Source organism: Mobula hypostoma, chromosome 13 (assembly GCF_963921235.1).
Source record: "Mobula hypostoma chromosome 13, sMobHyp1.1, whole genome shotgun sequence".
Taxonomy (NCBI): Eukaryota; Metazoa; Chordata; class Chondrichthyes; order Myliobatiformes; family Myliobatidae; genus Mobula; species Mobula hypostoma.
In genome coordinates this window covers 73,322,993-73,342,291 of record NC_086109.1, presented here as the reverse complement: position 1 = coordinate 73,342,291, position 19,299 = coordinate 73,322,993, and the positions used below count along the sequence as shown (strand labels likewise).

The 19,299-nt window shown below is 37.5% G+C and overlaps 1 protein-coding gene across 8 annotated transcripts in view; it reads left to right on the top strand.

The window, feature by feature from the left end:
- mef2aa (myocyte enhancer factor 2aa) overlaps positions 1 to 10,391 on the top strand; it is a 197,366-nt gene extending 186,975 nt beyond the window's left edge. For all 8 annotated transcript variants that reach the window (XM_063065924.1, XM_063065922.1, XM_063065930.1 and 5 more), the window contains 2 exons: positions 3,063 to 3,189; positions 8,194 to 10,391. In XM_063065924.1, coding sequence (XP_062921994.1) covers positions 3,063 to 3,189; positions 8,194 to 8,503 — 437 coding nt within the window. In that variant the 3' untranslated portion in view covers positions 8,504 to 10,391. The remainder of the gene's footprint in view (positions 1 to 3,062; positions 3,190 to 8,193) is intronic.
- The last annotated feature ends 8,908 nt before the right edge of the window (positions 10,392 to 19,299 follow it).

The following is a 19,299-nucleotide window of genomic DNA, read 5'->3' as shown; positions in this document are numbered from 1 at the left end:
GTGCAAAATAAATGAGATTACCAAAAACAAATAGATTTGACAAACAATATAATAGCTTCAAGGGCAAGTGAATTTTTTTTAAAAACTGCAGACACCAGAACTTTGAAATAGAATATGAAATGAATGGTTTCATAAACTCAGCATCTCAGGCAGCATCTGTGGAAGAGAAAGTAAATTTCAGGCATGAAATCCTTCAGAACTGAGAGAATTCAAGCATAATTTCCAAATATATTTGGAAAAATGTATAATAGCATAACGGAGCAACACATGATCAAGTATTTCTTCTAGAGCAAGGGTCGTAATGAATAAATCCACTTATTTGCATCCATAGATTTATTACAGAATCCAATTAATGACACTTGCAATTTCAGACCCTAATTGACTTCATTGACAAAAAAGTAATCCTGTCTTCTTCAAAAAGGAATGGTATTTCCCAATTTAGCTTTGGATTTTCACTCCCATTCCCTTTTCTTAAAGTCCAATTCCCTTCCCAATGATCAAACTACAGCAAAAGGATCATTTCATGCATTTCTGGTTGGCAAGTGCAATGGTCCTACTTTAGCTCCTGATTCAGAATGTAAGCCATGCTATTGCTGTGTTTAATTATTCATGGTGAACATCATGTTTTGTTTTGTAGAGGACCCTACTGGACCTTAGTACTATCCACAACACCCATTTAATGTGTGTGAGAAAAAATATAAAGATATAAGAAAATTCTAATTATAGTGACTGAACAACAGGAGAGATGAATTTGCATGTGGTTGAAGATAATATGTTAACATGTAAATGTGGTTACTTTTACTGAAAGTTACAAAATTGGCATTGTGCTAATAAGATTGTTGTAAGTTTGGTTTAGCACTTAGCTTTCATCCTTGTTACTGGTAACCATAATTTGTATTTTGCCCAGTGGTGCTAAAACACTCACTTCCTAGTGCAACACTAGATTGTTGATTAACGTAATATGTGTGAAGAATATACCCTCCAGTACTGATGCTGTGCAGCTGGGTCAGCAGATTCCAGGCTGACTTAAGGACATAAGATCACAAGAATTATGCACTGGATTAGGTCATCCACTTCTTTGAAATTGCTCTGCCATTCATCAAGATCATGTAACTCAGCTCCATTTTCCTGCACTGTCTCAATATCCTTTGTCAGCACTGAGAAGGCAGAGTAGATGTGTGCTAGTTTAATTGAAGAAGGGTTCGGAGTGGAAAGATACTCAGTACACACTGGTGGTAGGGGAAGGGCGAAATGGAAAGACATCCTTCTGCCTGGCCCCTCATGATCCCACCATCACCTTTCTGCTGGTGACTCCCATGGGTAGCACAATCTTTGAAAATCCTTGAAGTACTTACGGACTAATGTGTTAATAGTCTTGACGTTGTCTCCCAGAAAGTCTCCTGAAGCGTTTCAAATTTCTGCTTCCAACCTCCTGCAGTGATGGATCATTGAAAACTAATACAGTGGATTCTGGTTAATTGGGCTATCAGTTAATTGGGATAGCCTCTTATTTGGAACAACTATTCTTTTTTAAAACAAAAAGCAAAAATTAATCAAGAAAATAGCCAGGATTCTCTTTGTTTATTTGGGTCACTACCCCGCTTTATTGAGGTAGGAGCCTGTTGCCGAACAGTTTCTAACTAGCATCAGTTGCATTCACTTGCATGGCATTTAGACACAACATCGTCTTCAAACAAACAGATTTTAAAGAGTGTCAGTTGCACATGTTTGTGTTCAAAACGCAGCGATATTTGCCACAGATAGTTAGCAAAAAAATAAACAGAAATACCATTCAAAACTGTCTCGCTGTGGTTTCAAGCATTTAGGTTTGGAGATGCCAGAAATGGTCGGGAGTGAAAATGAAATGATTTAACACTTCAACAAATTAGAAACTACAAACAATTTGAAAGTTACAACGATCACATTCAATGTTACAAAAAAAAACGGCTTTGGAGGGTGCAATCATTGACGCTTTGTTTGAATGCAGTCCATTATTTACATTAGGTGTCTGTGCTGATTTTGTTCATTTACAGTTGAAAGAATGTGACACAGCTGAATTCCTCCATGGATGAATATTAGGAACTAATACACAGGCTTATAGTACTGCAATAATATTGGTAGTGTTCTAATGTGATCTGTATTTCATTTAAATATATAATTTGTTACTCAGTTTGTCTCTCTTTTATCCTTTTAACTATTTCCCTGAAACTTTTTGGCTAATTGAGGCAGCTGCTTAATTGGGCCAAAATGTGCTGGTCCTGATGTGCCCTATCTACGCGGAATCCACTGTACCTCTTTCTCGGTTTTCAAAATCCTATGCAGTGACAGTGTTGTTAGCTGACGATGCCAAATAAAATTATAACCACCAAAATGCCATGCCTCCTCCTCAGTTAGAGGAGGAGGCATGTATATTCAGGTCAGTCCCTCATTTTTTAACAAAGAACTCTGCCTGAAACGATCCTGATCCTTGTTTAGTGCTTTAAAGTTTTTAACTGAGCTCAGTGGTCACCTTTAGGCTCCAAAGCAGCAAAATGCTGGAAAACTGGAAGCATTATTTGTCCTGAAGAAGGGTCTCAGCCCAAAATGCCAACAGTTTATTCCCTGAAGTTCCTCCAGCATTTCGTGTGTGCGTTGCTCTGGATTTTCCAGCATCTGCAGAATCTCCTGTATTTAGGATTATTTGTAGTTTTTCAAAATTCCAAAGATACATAATGAAGAACAACTTCAGGACTGCAGTTGTATACCTGAAATAGAATAGAACAGGTGTTGAGGCACTTTAATTCATTAAAAATTGCTATGGGCAAAGTGCAGAATAATTCTTAGTAGGTCTTTTTAACTAAAATTGTGCCTTTTAGGTACTCAAGGGGTTGATGCAGGGTCATGTAATCTGAAATGGAAATTAAGTTTATTTTCCTGAAGAAGGGTCTCGGCCCAAGACATTCATATCCGCAGATGCTGCCTGGCCTGCTGAGTTCCTCTGGCATTTTGTGTGTATTGCTTTGGATTTGCAGTAGCTGCAGAATTTCTCAAGCTTATTTTCCTCCTCCTTCATCTTCTTGCAGATTATTCACTAAGCAGCGCTGACTTATCTGCACTACCAGGATTCAACTCACCAGGGACATTGTCATTAGGGCCAATGTCTGCTTGGCAGCAACACCACCTTGGACAAACAGCCCTCAGCTCACTAATGTAAGTTGGTCATTACTCGTTGAGCTACTGAGAAAGTTGATCATTAGTAAATTAAAAAAAAATATCAGTAAATGTTTTATTGCATTTGATCTTTGGGAAAGGGGTTTGTGTGTGTGTGTGTGTGTTAGAGTTCCAGATGGTCGCAGGTTGGTTCTTGGTTTATGATATATGCTCATCTTACATTATCTTAACCAATCTAAACTGAGAAAATTCTATGCATTGGGGCCGCAATCTGCCATTGGGGTTCAACTCCCACTGCTGTCTGCAAGGAGTTTGTGCATTCTCCCCATGACCACATGGGTTCCTCAGCGTGCTCTGATTTCCTCCCATATTCCAAACAGGTGTGCTTAGCGTTAGTAAGTTGTGAGCATGCTACTGGTGCAGGAAACATGGCGACACTCATGGGTTGCCCCCAGCAAATCCTCGGACTGTGTTTGGTTGTTGATGCAAACAGCGCATTTCATTGTATGGTTTAATGTACCACATGTGACAAATAAAGCTAATCTTTTAGTGGTAGTTTGAGTGAGCTTGGAACACTTATAGAGTGAGGCCGTGGAGTTAATAACAGAAAACATCATATAATTTAAATCAGTACTTTGCAGTAGTCTTGGCATTGAAAATATCCCAAAGATATCTGATGGGCTAGTTTCAAATGTTATGGGGAAGAACTTGTAACAATTATAAGGAACAATCTATTAAAAAAAACTAAAGGCAAAGAGGTAGTCAGGTCCAATGACCTACTTCTGAGCATTTAAATGTGCGAATGACCTGAAGCTGAGGACAGGGTGTAGGGGATCCAAGTTTGCTGATGGTTCCAAAATAGCTGAAAAGGACATGTTACCTTTAAGATATTTGGAATCTACCAAGGTATATAGATAGTTTGGTTGAATGAGCAAAAATATGGCAAATGAAGTTTAATGTGAGAAACTGGTAAGGGAAATTTAAGCAGGCTATAATTTAATTGGAGAAAAAAAAGAATGGAATTTGATATAGTGTGTAGAGTTTGGCAGAATGAGGCAAGATTAGTTATAACAGTAGATATCAACATGTTTCTACTACTAGGAGAATCTCAAACAGGAGAACATAGTGAGGACAGGTCATTTAAAGCTAAATTGAGAGGGAATTTTTCTTTTCGCTCCGAATAGTGAAACTTATGGAACTTTCACCTCAGGTGGTTGTGAAGGCTAAATCAGTGACAGTTAATATATTTATCTTTAAAATGAGGTATGGGGGAAGTGGCTAGAAGAAGAGATGGACCTTGGGGCAGATTCCCCATGAATGGAACTGCAGCCTTGAGGGCATGAAGGGCAACTTCTCCCCAGACAGGGAAATTATCAACTCATATGGAGTAACGAAGCTGATGAGTTTCTGTTCTTGGTGGCTTTTCAGATAAAATAATTTTATTAGGTGCAATGGCACTAGGGAATACTTGTCTTAAACTTTACAAGTTTATACCATTGAAGGTGAAACATTCTGCATAATGTTCTTCAGGTTTTATATTACTTTAAAATCAGGTTATGTACAGGTAGAGGATTAAATATATTAGAAATCTCTTCTATATTAATAAAACCACAGTGAAGTAAGTTCTTGAGTACATCAGTGTACTCAATGCTGACTGGTAACCCCTGCGACGCTGCTGGTACCAAATTGCATCGGTCTCTGCCGTTCCTTTGGGTTCATCAGATGCATGGATAGGGGAAGCTTGCTACATGGGCAACAGCTTGTCCTCCATATTGTACTGCCCAGGTTTGACAGCTAGGACACAATATCCATGGCCAACTCTGACTGACGGAGGCCTCAACATCAGTGTATACTTTAATGCAAAAAAACTCGGTGCTTACCTTATAATATACTGCTTGATTGTGCAAACTCATGAAAGGTTCAAATTTGTGATTACATCAATGTATTTGGAAAAACAAACTGCAATGCTTTACAGTACCAGCGAAATTTTATATCAGGCATTTGCTGAAGCAGGTTTTCTACCCATTGAAATCTAAGTGACTTCTAGCAACATTTTAACATGTGTTTTTGCAGGAGTAGTTTTGAATTATTTTGCTGGCTATTTGAAAGGTTTGGTTTGAAAACACAAATTTAATGACTATTTGCAATTCATTTACTTAAACGAAAAAGAAAGCAAATATCTGGATATGCTTATTGAGAGGTCAAAGGGCTTATTGAATTGCAATGCAGTCTCATTTAAACTAATTTGTTTCTTGGCATTTATGGGAGTCTGGGAGTGATTTTTTTTTCCCCCTGTGTGTGTTCAGTGCACTGAAGTTGTTATTTCCTCTGCTGGAGCATTGTGTTTCATCAGAACCATTTACAAGTATATCCAGAAAGTATTTCTATAAATTTACAGCATCATCAAAATTGGTGGCCAGAGCAATTTTCTACTCTGGAGATGAAAGTTCCAGGTCATTGATACTAGTATCTCACATGAGTCTTGTTAATGAGCTACTTCAGTTTGATCTTTTACAGTGAAATATTACTGAAATCTAATCCATTCTATTAGATTCTATGCTTAAATTTAGTCCGATTGCCCAAAGTACTTGTGCCAGGCACTTGCGTGCTGCACCATGGATAGTTGACAGCTTACACAGATTTGTGTGTGTGTGTGTGTGTGTGTGTGTGTGTGTATATATACGTGTTTGCACGCGCGCCCGTCCGTCCAGAATCCTCATCTCCAAGTGAGTAGTCGGTCATAAAAGACACTCCATCACTGACCAGGCATTATTGATTATCTTAACTGCTGGATGAAGAAATATGTTAGTTTGAGTGATCAACAAGCAGATATTGGTTCATACACATTCCTTCCTCATATAAATAAAATGGTTATGTAGAGAACCCAAGCTCAGGAAATGCAGCTCCAATGCAGTTATAATTAGACTGCAGTTTATTACACAGTAGAGTTATAATCTGTGATGCATGGGAAACTAGACCATATAACAATATAACAATTACAGCAGGGAAACAGGCCTTCTTGGCCCTACTAGTCTGTGCCGAACGCAATACTCTCACTTAGTCCCACCGACCTGCACTCAGCCCATAACCCTCCATTCCTCTCCTGTCCATATACCTGTCCAATTTTTCTTTAAATGACAATAGCGAACCTGCCTCTACCACTTCTTCTGGAAGCTCGTTCCACACGGCCACCACTCTCTGAGTAAAGAAGTTCCCCTCGTGTTACCCCTAAACTTTTGCCCCCTAACTCTCAACTCATGTCCTCTTGTTTGAATCTCCCCTATTCTCAATGGAAAAAGCCTATCCACGTCAACTCTATCTATCCCCCTCATAATTTTAAATACCTCTATCAAATCCCCCCTCAACCTTCTACGCTCCAAAGAATAAAGACCTAACTTGTTTAATCTTTCTCTGTAACTTAGGTGCTGAAACCCAGCTAACATTCTAGTAAATCTTCTCTGTACTCTCTCTATTTTGTTGACATCTTTCCTATAATTCGGTGACCAGAACTGTACACAATACTCCAAATTTGGCCTTACCAATGCCTTGTACAATTTTAACATTACATCCCAACTACGATACTCAGTGCTCTGATTTATAAAGGCCAGCATACCAAAAGACTAGTTATTTCCCTGTTTATTCCTCACAGCGAGTTCAGGTGCCAATGCTCACTATTTGAGCAGTAGCCCCCCCTCTCCCTACTTAAGGAGAGGATACTTCCAGCTAACAAAGTAGTTTAAAACACTTTATTTATTTATTTATTTGTTTATTGAGCTGCAGTGTGGGGAAAAAACCCTTCCAGCCCTTCGAGCTGGTCTGCCCAGCAACCTCCAATGTAACAATGTAATTAATCACAGGACAATTTACAATGACCAATTAACCTACCAACTGGTATATAATTGGATTGTGGGAGGAAACCAGGGCTCCCGGAGGAAACCTATGCTGACATGGGGAGAACATACAAATTCCTTACAGTCAGAAGCGGGAATTAAACCTGAATCGCTGGTACTGTAAAGCATTGCATTAACCACTACACTTCCGTGCTGCCCCATCATTTATTTTCAGTGAAACACATTGAAATCCAAACAACACTATTAACACATTAAAAACTCTGAGGACTTCTATCTTAAACATTTCCAAATTACAAAGCATTTTCTAAGCAAGGGACAATTCCTATAAACTTAAAAAAACATACCATGATGCAGATGAACAAGTCACCTGTCATAGAAACCAAAGCTAGAGGGATGGATTCTTGTTCACTCCATGTGTTTCCATGTTTCTTGATGCTCTTTACCCCATTTCTGATGATCCTAAACTGCTCTGTATATTGATACCCTTTACTCCTACTTGAGTGACTTCATACACATATATTTTCTCAGATATCCTTTTAACACAGTCTAAAGGCATTTTTTGGACACTTGGATCCCAGTTCCTACAGTCAATGCTATGAAGCTAACTTCCTTGAGTGCATAAAACTACCAATTATAAACACGTCAGTTATTGATATGCTAAATGATATTATCCATCTATTCTACAATTTTCTTTGAACTAAGCAACTTAAGAGTCAGCTTGTATGTTTGAAATAACCCAAGTTAAAAAGCCCATTGTTTTATACTGCATCTTGAGCAGTAATAAAGCAGTTAGTGAGCTAGCATCTGCTTCTACATAGACAGAGCATCTTCAAAATAGCGTATTTGCAAAGCTGTTCTATAGATAGTGCTTGTATTAACTTCAAGCTGATTACTGCTTTACAGTTACGTTTTAAGAACTAAACTGACTCCCTTTTTATAACCAGAAACTAAGCAAACTGTTAGTTGGAAGTTTTCTTAAAACTTTTTTTGATCTTATAAGTGGCAGTTGCTATCTTTCGAAAGCTGAAATTAGCAAACAAAACCATCACACCATTAATTTGCAGCATTCCTGAGCAATAGATATTGAGCATGATTTTTGGCATTTTAACTCTGGTATATAAGTAACACTTATCAAATATAATCTTTGATGTATGCTTGGTCACAATCATTTTATCTGTTTTCATTTCTGCAGAGTTAATAGTCAGTCACTTCAGAGTGCAAACCTTTCAGTCAACACAAATCAGAATGTCAACATCAAATCAGAGCCCATCTCGCCTCCCCGAGATAGAATGACGCCCTCGGGGTTCCCGCAACAGTCGCGACATGACACAGGACGCTCGCCGGTTGACAGCCTGAGTAGTTCCAGCAGCTCTTACGATGGGAGTGATCGTGAAGAACCACGGGGTGACTTCCATTCACCCATTGGACTCCAGAGGCCCTCAACGGATGACCGAGAGAGCCCATCCGTAAAGCGTATGCGGATGGACACATGGGTGACATAAAGCCCTCGTTTTGCTGCAGTTTTGTAGTAATCTCTTTTGTTACAAGAGAACTGTCCTTACATATCTAAGACAAGGACGTGGAAAGTGTATAAGTTAATCAGGTACTCTACAGTGCAAATTAATTGTATATTTGCAGGTGTCCCACATTTAAATTGTAGTCACTGTCCCAGTCTGGCACTTATTTGTATTAGCTGTTATCTTATACTGGTTTGCAAAAAAAAAATTATATTCAACCCTACCATGCTTGCAGAAACAAGACAGTTGGTTGTCAATTCTGACAGTGTCCTGTATGTGTGTATAAAAAATGGTGTGGCTAGTTAAATTTTCTGCTTAGTATCATTGAAGCTGTAGAAAGAAACAAAAGAGAGCAATACTGTACATAAAATAAATGTATGATATTGAACCTGGCATGGGTCTCCGTCTCTTGAAGGAGTGTTTTAAACTGCACGGTATAGGGTTGAGGTGAGCAGTTCTTTCTGCATGTGCAAAAACGGGTTGTTGAAGCAGCAGAACAGTTTATTGGAAACATGCATTAAGTACCTGCATGAGAAATGAGGAGACTGTAGGTGAAATATAGCATTAAGAGAAACTTAATATATTAAGTTATAATTGGAATTTGGTTAAAGTTCTTTTATGTTGATGTCTGAAATCCAAATTTGATTCCAGATCACTTATATATATTTTTATTAAAAGAAAACATAATACCCTGACTTATTATTGATTATATAGAACTGTATAATTTTAAACACATTCAGCTATGAAATTATTTATATATGCCAAAGTTGCATGTTGATGCTCTCTAGATATGGTTTATCTTGTTACCTTGGCTTAGATTTGCTTTTTTAAATGCAGGCTAAACCTTAAAAGCCGTGAACACTTGCTAACCTATATGTAAAGAGAATTTGAGCCAAATGTCTGTGTATATAGCATCCTAAATATATCACTTTTGGTGTCAGTGTACAATGTATTGTACGTTCACCAGATCAAAGTATATTTTTGTGGATAATCGCCAATTTGACAGGGCAAGATCCTTATGCGTAGATCATCCACTGGCAATTACTATTTTGTTTAATATGCTGTACTTCCTTGGGTTTTAATTATATATGGCATTTGCAGAAAGTAGTAAAAGTTTTATTTTCCTCTATGGCAGTGAATGTGTATAATAATTGTCATTTGTGTTGTATGGTAATGCTTTACTATACATATAAAAAGCAGATCCTCAATCCCAATGTTATATTTGTCATGCACAAACTTGAAAACAAGTTCCTTATTGTAGACTGTTGTGGATGGAATTTCACTGCTTTATTCAATTACACTTTTCTGATATAAGCTGCCTTTTGTGATAATTCACTGACAGTAGACACTTGTGGTTTATATAAAAAAAAAATACCTGCGAGAGAGTAGTGCGGGTGAGTACCTTTTGAGAGTAATAAATACAAAAGGTGTCTTTTATATATTTAAAATAAAGGATTGTTCAGTGGTGAGTGCAATAGGAGATTTGACAATCAAAGGGGGAGGCCTGAGTGCACACTTGTAGAAATAGAGCAATAGAGTAAGGTTTGTACCCCCTTGAACGGACTGACCTGATGACTCCCAAGTCAGCCAAGGTTGATTGCACCAAAGGGAACCAAATCCGTTCATGTTCATCTCTAGTACACATTAAGTAATTTAGTGATTTGAAGTACATAAAGTGGGAACTGAGTTGACATGTAAATTGCCGATTGTTTCCAGTGACATTACTGTAGAAACTGGCCCCTTCATTAATCATCTGATTTCATCTCCAAAAATGATGAGGTATTTCAGTGGATCATAACAGTTATACTAATGAATAAAGTCATTAATAAGTAATAAGCAGTTGATTTTGGCAACCTTTAAAGCTCAGTATACACAGCCATAAAATGATGGCAACAAGCTTGCAATTGAATAGATCTCTTTCTTGGTTTATAGTGGATTCCATTCCTTGTATAGAGTGAAGCACAAAGTGTGTAACCTGACTGGCTCTGGAGGTTTATGCCATTAGTACCCATCTGTTTAAGCTGGAGTTACAAGCATTGTTTTGTATGACTGGTGTTCTTACAAAATGTACTTATGATATGATCATTACTGCTGTTTGGTTCTTTTATTAACAATAAAATATGGGCAGAATATTCCTCCTTCGATCTTCTTTAGGAGTGTTAGAAATCTGGCCGCCTTTCTGTTTAGCTAATTGTAGAATATAAAAACCTTCAGATGTATTCAAAATATTGTTTCATTGCTTTGTCTAATGTATATATTCAACTGATTTAAACCAAGTGTTTGTACTATGCATGCATCTCTTATTGAATTAACATTTAACACACTCAAATCAGTATGTTTTTCCACATTTACACGTTCCCATTTTAATTTGTTGAAAATGTGTTCAGATGACAAAGTAAGGCTAATGCTACTGAAATGATGGCAAGGATTATAATTTGCTCACTCACTGCTGAACAGACCACTTTTAAGCTGCAGAGAAGCAGCTGAGTTGTGTAATCTGCAGAATAGAAAAATATTGCTTTATTGAATTATGCATGTAAATGAAACTTTTCTGTACATTTGGTAAGAAGTTTGCTTCATATTTACTGTGTCTCCTTGTGTGCAAATTGCCTTATGTGGTGGCATCATTTATGTTATTTTCTTAAGTAAATGTCCAACATTGTGGGCAATAACTGTCAGTGCAAACTTGGTTTAACATAGGAACTGTTGCTAATTGTTGATAATTTTATGTCTATATTAAGAAAGCCTAGTGATTCAAGTTAATAATTTAAGAAAAAAGTTTTCAAATGCATCCTTTTCCTTCACTGTACCCATGTACCACATAACTTTTCGCACTGAGATTACCAAGCCTCAGCTAGGGATGTTGAAAGGTTGGAGCGATGTCTCCTTTGTAATGTAGTGATTAATGGATTGTAAAATGGTATGGGGTCATCTGAATGAATGAAAATCATTTACTTTTATTTGATAGCTAATATTTTTGATAGAAAGTGTTTAGTATTGAAATACGCTAGGTACTGCCACCATTCTACATGGCACCACAGAATATTTCAAGGTATCGTCATAGCAAACTACAACTCCCTATTTTAGTGTAACTAAATTTCGGTGCAACATAACTTAGCATCTAACTTTTGAGAGAAAAGAATAACATTTTGAGAGATGCATTAAATTGGCAGTGTGTATAGCTGGATTTCCTACCTATTATTCTTAATCCTTGTTTTCTAGATTTCCCTTTGTCCAAATGCTGAGTTATTATAATTTGGAAGATTGGATGTACTGTACAGTACTTGAAAACACAGATACATCAATTAGAGTGGTAATCATGAAAAAGATTGCCAAATTTCTATCCTGATTTTTTTTTTGGGGGGGTGTCATCAGAGTTTTTTTAAACTATAGTCAAAGAATAATATGAGAGATTTCTTAAAAGAAAAGGACATCTCTGTACTGTTAGTTGAACATCTGAGGAGATTTTACTTGAGCAGTAGGGGCTGTAAGCATGCTGACATTTAGTATTTAGGACATTTGTTCCCAATTCCCAAACGTGAAACAAAATGTATAATTACAAAAAAATGTTGCACCAGCGATCTGAGTAATGAGTACAAAATCCAGTGTCTCTCAAAATGTAACGTGTATCAGTAGCCTGTGATAGCGAGGGAGTGCATACCTCAAATCAGCTATTTTGCATGTCTGCTGAATACACAGCTCCTGAAAGGAAAAGGAGCTTCAATAACACCAGGAGTTGATGACTATCATGACATTTTGATTTAGATGTCACATTTTATTCAATTATGTAAAGTATCAATATTGTGAGTAGTAAAAGTACTATTCACTCTCAGGGTAAATTCTAAATAACATTTATTTACCATCTCAAATAGTTTCATTGGTATCATGATCCCAGGACGTATGTTAACAGGAATTTAAAAAGTATCTAGTCCCTAACATAAGGATGTTGGTAAATGGATACCTTTACATTAGTCATGAATTAATTCAGAATCAGATTTATTATCACTATCTTGTTTTGCGGCATAAAGATTACCGGTAATCTGATACGGAACTAATTTATGACTTATGCAAAGGTATTCCATTTACCAACACCATTGTATTAGGCAGCTGATTTTACTGGTTCTTTTTAAATTCCAAGTACTAAAGTTCTCTAATTGATTATTAACATTCAGGTCCTATTTCACTTCAGACATTTTACAAATATTAAAAGCAAAAATTTTAAGATACCTTGTATAGTAACATGTAGGACGAGGCTAATCCAATGCAATCATTTTATGCAATGCTTAGCTGTGGAAACCAGGGATATATGAAGGTGATGTCCATCTGCACACAAGCGACAGTAAACTAGAATTCAAACTTCCTGTCTCTGGACACTGTTTATGAAAAACTAAACTAAGTATGCAAAGAGAAAGGGAATACAAATGATTTTCTCTTGCACAGACTTTCTATCCTATGCTGTGCAAGACACTTCTTTGCAAAATATTTAAAATGGCTTTTTTTAAAACTGATGTATTTGGTAATTGTTTGTTACTTGTAGAAATCACCGGAGCTGTTCACGGTTTAAATTTTAAGCCTGTTGGCAGCACAAGCTGGACTTTGTTGCCATCATTGAAACAAATGTTGATGAGACTTTAAGTTAACCTGCAATTTCCCTGAATGTGTTGTTTTACTTCAATATACAAAGATAAGTGAACTTTTTATCAGATGATTACAATTATGCTAGAGATTGTTGTAAAAATTTGTACCCTGCACTCACTTAAGTAAAGATATTGGCTTTTACTGTGTAATGAGAGTCCATGTCAATTATTCAATGCAAATTTTAAAATGTCAGAATTGGTAATGCATTTAACTTTACATATTGTTACAGTATGGATATATTCAATTCTGTAACAGAAATGCAAAAAAGGATATATCTAAGATACAAATCTCATTGCTGTGGATTTCTTGTGGTCAGTCTTGCAATGGTGTCTGCTGGTCACACTGGATTATTTTTACAGCACACCTAGTCACATTCTGTATTTTTTATTTTGGTATCTCCTAAAAATGATCAGCATAATTTATAATATTTGAACCATTTTACAGAGGCATGAGGGAAAAAAATTAAAAACTGAATTACCTAATTTCTTACAACTACGAAACTTTACATAAAAACCACACGATAAACAGGAACACATATTTAAAACACTTACAATAAAAAAAACAAAAAAAACATTCAATTTTCTAATTTCTCTTCAGTTCTAAGGTTCTCAATCTGGTTTTAATATCCTTCCAGGACCTTACTCTTACCTCGCTTTGTAATGTTGACAGCACTGAGATTTGAAATAACTACACTTCTCCAATTCCTATATTATTGAGAATCCTCAGTTTTAATTACGTCATTGCTGACGAGTCTTCAGCTGCAAAGCTACAAGGTCTCAAATTCCCTCCTTAAACCTCCCTCTGCTTCTATTCTCTTCAAAAATGCAGTTTGGAACACATCTCTATTTAAGCTTTTGGTCATTCCCTAATACCTTATGCTCCAAATTTTGCTTAACTGTGCACCTGAAAAGTACCTAGGATGTCCAATTACATTAAATTCATCATATATCGAGGACAGTGGTTTGCAGTTACATTGAAAGAATTGTAAAACAAGCTATGTGGTTTAGATAGACGGATACTCTATCGTTCCCAAAGGAAATTTATAGTGCACATATATACAAATATAGAAATAGAAGAGAAGTAAGAAAGAATAAAAAATAAGTTACCTCAAACAGTCTAACAGGAGTGGGGAGGGAAGTGGGGGGGCGGGTCATCACTTACCTGGCTATAGGTTGACTTATAGAGCCTAATGGTCGAAGATAAGCATGATGTCACGTAGCACTCTTTGGAGCAGCTCAGTTTTTGAAAGGGATTTCAGAAATCTGAGCGTAAGTGACTGGAGTTCAAGTTCAAAGTACATCTATTATCAGTATGTATACTGTATACAACCCTGAGATTTGCTTTCTTGCAGGCAGCCACAAAACAAAGAAACACAAAGAACCCATTAAAAAAACCCCACACAATGAAGCCCATCAAACACCTAGTGTGTGAATAAGGAACTATTTGTGCAAACAATAAAAAAGTAAACAAACAAACACACAATATTAACCATAGAGTTCCTGAAAGTGAGTCCACAGCCACAGTCCATTGCAGAACCAGTGTGAGGGAGTTCAGATAGCAGGCTAAGATAAACTGTATGCTGTCTTTCTCCCCTTGTAAAGGCAACAAGGATTGTAGAACCCTGAGTGAAGTCTCTTCAATATCTTCCATGTGCTTGAATATTAAGAGATTAACTTAGCTTTCCCTGGAATAAAAGATTAGCTACATAAACAAGAGTTTATCACTGTTGACTTCACTTTGAAAGTGAAATTACAGTATATCATTATAAAATGTGGCTCCTGACTTTAAGGCCTTCACTTGACAGAAACTGCAGAGAGACGGAGGAAGTCACTTTCACTTCTGGTCTTTGCTGCCTTCCCTCTGTATTCTTATATTGACTTACTTTTAAAGGAATTATGGGGACAATACAGAAAGGTGGCAGACTCCATTAGGGATCTGCTTTTGTTGTTGGGGATGGTGGTAAGGACAGCTTCAACATAGGCAGTGCAGGGAATGTTTAAAATGTCAAGTTAGGGCTGCTGCTCCAGGTTTCACTTGAAAGTACTGGGCTACCATGAGGCAGCCTCTCAGTAAGAGCCTCACCACCCCATCACCAGTCATGTCTGACAAGCTGTTGTAGTGGATTCTGTAAATGGGACTCACTGTGTGATCTCATTGCACAAGTGCAGGATGGAATGCTAATTGATAGCCTGCTTTATTTCTTGATATAGTCAAGATCATTGAATCTTATTAGTGCTTCAATCATCTAGGCAATAAGAAAGTTCTGCCCCAAACTGATCTGTGTCCTATAGCTGGTAGAAGGGCTCTGGGGAGTTGAGGGAATAGTCACATTAGAATATTCAATTTCTGGGCCAGTAGTTGCTCTTGTAGCTGCAATCTTTTATATGACTTTAAATTTCTGCTAAATAGTGCCTTTGAAAAAGATGGTGCTAACAGATTCAATGATGGCTTTGAGGTTCAAAGGTCAGTGGTGGAGTGTGCATGTCAAAAATGTCTCCTGCTGCCAATTCTCCAAGTTTGTACATGGCCCAGTAATATTTGTATGCAGGTACAGTACATCAGAGTCATAACAACTATACTGAATACTGCTATCATCAATGAAAATCACTCTTTCAGACCTAACCTTATTGTGGAGGGACGGCACATAGCTTAGTATGTCCTCAATACTTTTAGATATTGATAATATCAGCCAAGTTTTTAGCATAGTATACACAGCTAGGAAATGTGATAGCCTTGCACGTGTATAAGGAACAAAATGAACTTCTAGATATTCAACACAATATGGTGAATTGGGTGCCAATGTTAATCATTGATTATTAATTACTCTGACTGCAGATGCAACATGCCTCAAAACTAGAATGTGAGCCCGGAAAATGAGGCTGATAATAATTAAGATGGGATTTTACCTAATGCAGATCTTGTCAATGAACACACTGAGGTGAAAGTGCACCAGTTACAAAAAGGACAGGGTACCTCCCTGCATGATTTAAGTTAGATCACCTGGTCTTTCTCCAATATTAGACTCATGTCTAACAATGTCATCGTATTAGTGAGTGTCAGTTTTACATTCACAGACATAAGCTGGGGTATAATGCCCCAGACAATAACTGTCTTGGTGCAACCGAGAGCCCATTGCACTAGTTTGGGGCTTTGCTTTCAGCCTGTCACCTGCCGCATCATAAATACGGAACAAGAATTGCCTTCGGTCCATATCCTAAACAAATTTGTTGGGCTCTTTTCATAACCAGCCTGTTCTTAGGGGATTTGGAGTGTTTGTAAAGTGTGTTCTTAAAGAAGCTAACAGATGCTGGAACCTAAAATACTAATATACTAATTGAAAAATAAAATACTTCATCCTTCCTCCTGTCAATGAAGTAACAAACCATAATAGTAAACTTATTTTGATGTAAAGTTAGTTGACTGAATATCTGTGGTTAATATCTTCATCACATTAATTCCTAGTGGCAAATATACCCAGGTCAAACAGACCAAATGACCTACTCCACCTGCAGACCAACCAAACGTTTTCCCATCTAATAGTACTGACTAGAGTACTTTGACAGTTGTTTTAATGGGCTCTGAAGCCCATAATAAACACCAATAACTAATGTTGTGCACATAGGATCAGGAGTCTACCTTATAAAGGAAATCTGCAGCCTTTACCCCATTTTAATCAAGGCCTTTTCCAGATGACAGCTTCAGTGGCCATTTATTTGGTACAGAATGGAACCCAGTGTGATCTTCTGCTGCAGTAGCCCATCTACTTCAAAGTTCAACGTGTTGTGCTTTCAGAGATGTTGTAATGCATGGTTATCTGAGTTACTCTTTCCTTCCTCTCAGTTTAAACCATTCTGGCCATTCTCCTCTGACCTCTCTCATTAACAAAATATTTCCCCCTCACAGAACTGCTGCTCACTGGATTTTTTTTTTTCTGTTTTTTCACACCATTCTCTGTAAACTAGAGAGACTGTTGAGCATGAAAATCCCAGGAGATCGCCAGTTTTTGAGATACTCAAATAACCCTGTCCGGCATGAACAATTATTCCATGGTCAAAGTCACTTGGATCGCAATTTCTTTCCCATTCTGATGCTTGGTCTGACCAACAACTGAACTTCTCGACCATGTCTGCATGTTTTTATGCATTAAGTTGCTGACGCATCATTGAGTAGATATTTGCACTATTGAGCGGGTGTACCTAATGAAGTGGCCACAGGGTGTATATTGGGAAGAAGGCTCTGTAGATGACGGTAATACACCTTATGTTGGTCTGCCAACTACTGTTGAACATCGCTAGAATAAGAAGAATGTTGGGAAGGAGTTAATTTGCCGATCAATATAACAACATTGTGCAGTTTTCTCTATGAATGGGCAAGGGAATGGCATCTGAAGTTGGAGGTCAAAATCATCCTTCAGGAAAAAAAATGGTTACATTACTTAAGTATAATGGCAATGTAGCACAAAGGGCTGAGTAATATTTCTGAACAAGAAAAGCATAAAGCACTGGGTAATATTTGTACTATTTTTAAAGCCATGTCAATTTCATAATTCACTGTAACACCCCAGTTAGAACTGCAACTTTTTCTACCATTCTTATTTCCTGTATGTCACAAAGCATTTTATTATCTTATTAAATTAAGGACACTAATTCATCCAATTGCTAAGACTAGAACCAGAATGTGAATTACTGGTGGAAACTATGGATTTTCATATTTCCTTGGATCTTGTGCACATTTCTATTTTTCCACAGAAATCTCTCACTATTACATGCATTTAAGGTCAGTAACAGTTTAAATTAAGGATTCCCAACCTTTTATATGCCATGGACCCCTACCATTAACTGAGGGGTCTGTGGACCCCGGGTGGGAACACCTAGTTTAAATGAACATATATCAAATGAAATGATTTAAACCTAATGTGAAGAAAAAAATCACAACTTAATATAAAATGTTGCATGTGTGCCTGTTGCTTTCCGGTTAGGGTGAATGGAATGCCTTATCAGATGGTAGGAAAGAATTTGCATGGCAAATTATTGTGATTTTTGTCTAAATCACTTGAACAGAATGTACATTTGGGTTTGCACAAGTCACAGGACCAACGTAGGTCACACACTGAACCATTAGATAGGTTGGCAATCATTTATTGAATTGGGCAAGACTCTGAAGGATTTTGTTCCAAATTTCTGAAATCTCTCATTTTTATCCATTTGCAAGGGGAATAATTTCCGTTCCTCTAATATCCAGCTTACTGTGGACCATAAGATCTTCCCTTTGGTGAATATTGTGTTTCCAGGAAGCATCCTGACTTTTTCCTCTGGAAGTCCACACTGCCAGGCATTTTTATTAATCAGCACAACCCAAAGGACTGTATCCCTAGGGGCATGTCATTGTTGAATTCACGTTGAAAAGGAAATTATGTATTAATGCAAATGTGGCTCCTGACTTTTAACTCCCTCACTGGGCAGAAACTACAGAGGGACAGTTCAAACATAGGAAGTTACTTCCACTTTCGGTCTTTGCTGCTTTCCTCTCATGTTGTCCTTCTTTTAGCAAGCGTGTGGGACAATACAGGGAGGCAGCAAATTCATCGAAAGATGTTATTAGGAACTGGCTTTTATTGTTAGGCTGGCTTCAAGCTAAGAGGAAAAGGAATAGATAATATGCTATCTGAGCACGCCTTGTGGGTTGGGGGAACAAGACTTCTGGTCCAGACCTCTCTTGGTGGAGTTGGGCCGCCTTGCACTTCCTTTCAACAAGACCCCAACCACCCAATCTAAGTATTAAGTTCTTTTTTATCTATTGAGGGAAGCAGCATGGTAATAAACTCCTCTGTCCTGATGAGCCTGTGCTGGCCAATTACACCCATGGGACTAATTTACCTACTAAACCGTATGTCTTTGGAATGTGGAAGGAAACCAGAGCACCCAGAGGAAATCCACATGGTCATGGTGAGAACATACAAACTCCTCACAGACAGTGTTGGAATTGAACCTGGATCACTGGCACTGTGATAGTATTGAGCTAACCACTATGCCCCCAAATAGTTGCTGCAGTCAATCCTGTAGGTGGGACATGCTCTGATTACGTTGCACAGGTGGAGAATGGAATGCTAATTGATGATCTGCTTCTTCTTTGATCCAATCAAT